The sequence below is a fragment of the Chrysochloris asiatica genome, unplaced genomic scaffold, assembly GCF_000296735.1.
Source record: "Chrysochloris asiatica unplaced genomic scaffold, ChrAsi1.0 scaffold00018, whole genome shotgun sequence".
NCBI lineage: Eukaryota > Metazoa > Chordata > Mammalia > Afrosoricida > Chrysochloridae > Chrysochloris > Chrysochloris asiatica.
Window position 1 is genome coordinate 16,391,426 of NW_006408536.1, and position 6,000 is coordinate 16,397,425.

The window sequence follows — 6,000 nt, forward strand, 5'->3', positions numbered from 1 at the left end:
CCTTCTCCAGCGACTGGTCCCTTTTGACAACATGTCCGAAGTATGAGAGATGAAGCCTGGCCATCCTGGCTGCACTTCTTCCAAAATGGATCTGTTGCTTCTTTTGGCAGCCCATGGCACTTCCAGTATTCTCCTCCAACACCATAACTCAAAGGCATCAATTCTTCTACAATCTCCCTTATTCATTGTCCAGCTTTCACATGCATATGAGGTTATTGAAAATACCATGGCTTGGGTCAGGCGCACCTTAGTCCTCAAGGTAACGTCTTTGTGCTTCAACACTTTAAAAAGTTCCTGTGCAGCAGATTTGCCTAATGAAATAATACGTCGTTTGATCTCTTGACTGCTGTTTCCATGAATGTTGATAGTTGATCCAAGAAGAATGAAGTCCTTGACAACTTCAGTCTTTTCTCTGTTGATCAGAATGTTGTTCAGTCCAGTGGAAATTGCATGAGCTTTGTGGCCTGTGGACCCGGGTTAGGATCCTGGTCTGTCACTTGTCAGTTGTGTACCGTAGGGCACCAGTCTCTGTCTGAGGCTAGAGTCCTCACATGTGAATTGAATGTAATACCCACTGTAGGATAAGCACTGGATTGCTATCCACAAAGTTGGCAGTTCAGACTCACCAGCTGGATATCGCTCCTTGGAAACCCTGTACCAGGGTCTCTGAGTCTGAACTGACTTGACGGCATTTAACAACAACAACCCCATGTCTATCCATGTTAGATTTCAGTCTGAGCTCCCTCTCATATAGTTCCAGCTTATCTTTAGTTTAAGATTACCTAATCTGACTATCTTGTAATTGAGGCCATATGATAGTGTTGCTAAGTAACCATTCTTTTCTAGAGCTTAACTTTGATTATAATTTTGCTGTGCGTTCATGGGGCTTCTGGAGTTTGACTACTTTAAGTGATTTTCAACCCGCCCAATCCAGCTGGTTATGTTCCACAGAAGCTAGACATTTCTTCTGCTTATCCGTATGGATGTTCTTCCTGGTCTCTCTGTTCTTTAACCTGCCGACATTGGTAGTCCTGGAGAGCTACACAAACTCATTTCAAAAAAGGCCCACAACATCAACAGAGGGCCTGGAAGGAAGGGAGAAAAGCACAGGCTCCAGGCAGTACAGGGCACTCCCTGATCCCTTTCTTCTCCCCAAGGAGCAGGAATCATTGGCTGACCAGGCGAGGCCTCTGCAAGGGCCGTGTTGTTAGGACCAAGCTTGACTCACAATTGGAAAAGTTCTTGTGAGTGAGTCACGGTCTCTAGATACTGTATCTTAACCATTTGTATGCCAGCCGATTCCAGCCACCTCTGGTTTTCTTTCAGTCCATCCTGTTCTCCATGCTACCAAGAGCGTCGACCTCTAAAGAGATCGATGCTGGGCTGCTGTCCATTATTTCCTTCCCAGCCTTTGCAGTGGAAGATGGGAACCTTGTGAATGTGACCAAAGATGAAATTATTTCCAAGCTCCAGGTAAGTGTGGGTTGGGCTGGTACCTGGCTGCCCCTGCTAAGTGCTGCTTTCCCATGAGGACATGCAACAGCTCATCCAGGCCTTGGGGCTCCGTGAGGCTAAGAGCTTCAGTTCTAAGTGGACTCGAGGAGCGCGGTATACACAGCTGAGTCTACAGAAGTCTCCAAGAGGTGACAAGACTTGGTTTTCTGTTCCAAACTAGCTGAGCTTGAACTCAAGGCTGCACCATTGAATTCCAGGTCCTACCACTGCTTTCCATCTCAGGCAGCGCTTCTTAACCCCTTAGAGATCACCGACAGGCCCCTTTGAAAACCTCCTGCAAGCTGTGGAGTTGCTGATAGAAAGCACACACATATCCCAGTTGCCTCAAACTTGGTGATCCCATAGTTTAATTGAGGTTAAACTCTCTGCTCTAAGGTGGAATGCAGTAACTCTGACACATTACCCTAAACTGAAAGCGTTAGTAATAATTTCAGCCAACTGAAATGATCAAAGAACATAGATTTTCTAAGCTGAAGTCTATACTGAAGCTTGATTCAATGAAAGATGCTATCACCAATCACATCCCAAGATGAAGGCAGCAGTCAGGGTTTGGTGGAGAAAAAGAAACCTCATTAGATTTGTTGTTGTTAAGTGCCATTGAATTGGTTCCGACTCATAGTGACCCAGTATAGTGTTTCTGAGAAGCGGCTGGTGAGTTTGAACCATTGACCTTGTGGTTCAAACTGACATTGTGGTCCAGTATTTTACCCTACAGTGCCGCACAGCAAAAAACAAAACTAAGCCCACTGCAATCAAGTCAATTCTGACTCATAGTGACCTTATACAGGGTTTCTGAGACTATAAATCTTTACTAGATCAGAAAGCCTCATGTTTCTCCCCAGGATTTGAACTACCAACCTTGTGGCTTACCCTTATTCTTATTCAAGTTTCCTAATTCTCGTCAAAACCAAACCCCAAAGCCACTCCACTGCTGTCAAGTCATTTCTGATACATGATGACCTGTATAGGGTTTCCAAGACTGTAAGTCTTTCCCCGAGCAGCCAGCCTCATTTTTCTCCTGAGGAGCAGCTGGTGGGTTTGAAGCGGTTGAAGCCTTTACCAGACTTCCTAGGCAGAGCCTCCTGTGATGAGTCTATATGTAACTGTCCACTAGGGGTGCTGCTGCTTTTTCCACAATGCACTTCAGAAGCTTTCCCCCCCGCCCTTGTTTTAACACCCAGTCAGCCGAAGAGTCCTGGTGTGGCACTATAGGATAAGCGCTGGACCGCAAGGCCGGTTTGATCCACAAGGCTGATGGTTCAGACTCACCAACCACTCCTCAAAAACCCTTTACAGGGTTGCTAAGAGTCAGAACCGAGTCAATGGCAGTTAACAACAACAACAACAAGCTGAAGAGAAGTCTTGGTGTGGCACTGTAGGATAAGTCCTGAACTGCTAACCACAAGTTTGGTGGTTCAGACCTCTTAGCCACTCTTTGGAAACCCTATACAGAGTTGATGTGAGTCAAAACTTGAAGAACACAAAGGGAGCCTGCAGCCAGAAAACGAGCAGTATTAGTCCTAAGCTGCAGGAACCCCCTCCTTCCCTCCCTGGCAAGTTCTCTTGGGAGTGCAGCTGACTGCAAGGCACCTGGGGAATGGCCAAGAAAGTGAATCCTAGTATCTGCCTTGGTGACTAGCAGTGAGGTCCCCGGTGTCTCTGTATGATTCAGTGAGTTGGACGGGAAGATGGCCAGTCACCCCCGAGGGCTGTAATGGAGTGTGTTGGCATTCCCTTCCACATACTAATCAAATCTGAATTTACTTTGCTTATTACCTAAAAAAGAACTCTGTACTGATAGCAAAGAATAAATAAATACAAATTTCATTTACTGAAAGATTCAGTGGAAAGAAGATGAAAGACTGGCATTAAAATTCAAAGGCAGATGCTTCTTATTTACCCACATGTAATGCATTTTATTTCTTTCTCTTACCAGGGCCGTTATGGATGCTGCCGCTTCCTTCGAGATGGCTATAAAACCCCGAGAGAGGTTGTGTTTAAAGATTGCTTCTTATGATCCATTAGCAACGTTATGTCTAAGTTGCTCCTGTTTTCTTCTCCCTCTATTGATTAGAATGATATATTGGAATATTGAAATGGGAAGTATTAATTTTGGAGTCAGGCAATAGGATAGTAAGATTATCAAGAGGACAGCACACTAGTAGTATCAAACCTTCTTGTAGACAAGGACAATCAATTCTATGGTTCAGTACATTTTTTTTTTGTTTTTACAAACCAATCATAGCTTCCTTCTTGGGTTTCTTTGCTAGCTTGACAAATATAATGGTATAAATAAAGCAGACATCTTGCCAAACACTCTGAGGCAAATTGCAGTTTATTTGTATGTTGTTGTTAGGTGCTGTTGAGTCAATTCCGACACATAGCAAACCTGCATAGGGTTTCCTAGGAGAGGCTGGTGATTTTAGAACCACCGCCCTTGTTTTTCAAACTGATCTTTCAGTCCAGTGCTTATTCTGCAGCACAGGAGCCCTGGTAGCGTAGTGGTTATGAGTCAGTCTGCCAACCTCAAGGTCAGCAGTTTGAAACTACCAGCGGTTCCTCGGGAGAAAGATGAGGCGTTCTGCTCCCGTAAAGATTTACAGCCTCAAAAACCCTGTGCAGGGTCACTATGAGTCGGAGCCGACTCCACGGTACTTAACAATAACAATTGTTAAGTGCTGTCGAGTTGGTTCTGGCTCACAGAAACCCTGTATAGGGTTTCTGAGGAGTGGCTGGTGAGCTTGAACCTCCGACACCATAATATAATAAGGAGTCTTGTATATATCCTGGATTTACTTTGCTGAAATGTTACCATGGAAAATTGCGAGCAATAGTGTCTTCCCACTTACAGGAGAATCTTCCTAATCATATCAACCTGAAGACTGCATTGGGTCAGACAGGGAAGGGTACAGTGGTATCAGGAATGAACTCTGACAGCGCCCATTAGAACATGTACATTCTGTTTGATTCCAGGACCCAAACCGATTGCATTATGATCCTGCAGAACTCAAACTCTTTGAAAACATTGAATGTGAGTGGCCTGTGTTCTGGACATATTTCATAATTGATGGCGTCTTCAGTGGGGATGCTGTTCAGGTGAGGCAATGCTGGGTGTTGTGTTGATAATAAGCACCATTCCACTGGTATGCTAATTATTAGCACATCACATTGTTCTTTTGTTGTTAGATACCATTGAGTTACTACCAACTCACAGCAACTGTTAACACAATACAGTCCTGCACTGTCATCACAGTTGTTAAGTTTGAGCCCATTGTTGCAGCCGCTGTGTCAATGTTGGGCGTCTTCTTTTTCATTGACCTTCCACTTTACTGTGGACATGATAGCATAGTCTTTGATCTTCAGCAGTAATCATAGAGTTAAGAAAAAATATACTCGTAGACCTTTGATTCAGTCATTTGTTGCCATTTAACAAACTTAATGACTTAAAGGACAAACGGTTTTATTTATTTGTTCATGATCCTGCAATTTGGGCAGGACTCAACAGAGACAAATTGTCTCTGCTCCACCTTTGTCAACCAGGGTGGCTCAGTGGGCCTGGAAGAGCCACTTTCAAGATGGCCTCACTTCACACGGCTGACTGGCAGCTGGAAGCTCAGCTGGGCTATTAGCTGGGGCCTTGGTTCTCTTCCTTATGGTCTCTCCACATGACTGCTTCTGACTTCTCACATCATGGTGGTCTATGGCAGCTGTGCTTTTTGCATGGTAGTTATCTTCCCCTAGAGCCCAGAAGTGGATGCTGCCAAGCTTTCTAAAGGCTTAGGCCCAGAACTGGCACACTAACGTGTCTGTCACGTTCTGATGTTGAAATTAAATCACAGGGCCATACCATATTGAAGGAGAGGGGGAATTCATAAGGGTTGTAGTAGCAGTAGGTGTGATTATTGGAAGCCACTAAAGAATCATCCATCACAGATAGGTGGTGTTTTCATTGCTGTGTCCTCCCCTCCCCCGAAAAGTAACTGGTGGGTTTGCTGTCTTTAGCACTGTTTTAAACTGACTTTCAGCTAACATCTCATTTAATGTCACAGCCTCCTGACTGGTCTCCCAGCCTCTAGCTTTGCTGCTCCCTGCTGTTTCTATTCTTCACAGCTACGTTGCTGTTGCTGCTGCTGTGTTGTTGAGTTGGTTCCAACTCCTAGCCACCCTGTATAGGGTTTCTGAGGTTATGTATTGTTACAGAGCAGAAAGCCTCATCTATCTCCTGAGGAGTGGCTGGTGGATTCGAACTGCTGACCTTACAGTTAGCAGCCCAGCACATAACCCACTGCACCACCAGGGCTCCTTTTACACCTATGCTAGAGCGATCTTATGAAACGGCTACAATCATACATTGACAGAGAACTTCTAGAGGTTCAAGCTGGATTCAGAAGAGGCCGTGGAACGAGAGATCATTGCTAATGTCTGATGCTGAAAGCAGAGAATATCAGAAGGATATTTACCTGTGCTTTATTGACTACGCAAAGG

At 44.8% G+C, this 6,000-nt stretch overlaps 1 protein-coding gene across 1 annotated transcript in view; it reads left to right on the forward strand.

Moving 5' to 3' along the window:
• Window positions 1–6,000, forward strand: part of PHKA2 (phosphorylase kinase, alpha 2 (liver)) — a 62,143-nt gene that overhangs the window by 24,515 nt on the left and 31,628 nt on the right. The window contains exons 8-10 of the mRNA XM_006835593.1: window positions 1,327–1,473; window positions 3,452–3,505; window positions 4,489–4,611. Coding sequence (XP_006835656.1) covers window positions 1,327–1,473; window positions 3,452–3,505; window positions 4,489–4,611 — 324 coding nt within the window. The remainder of the gene's footprint in view (window positions 1–1,326; window positions 1,474–3,451; window positions 3,506–4,488; window positions 4,612–6,000) is intronic.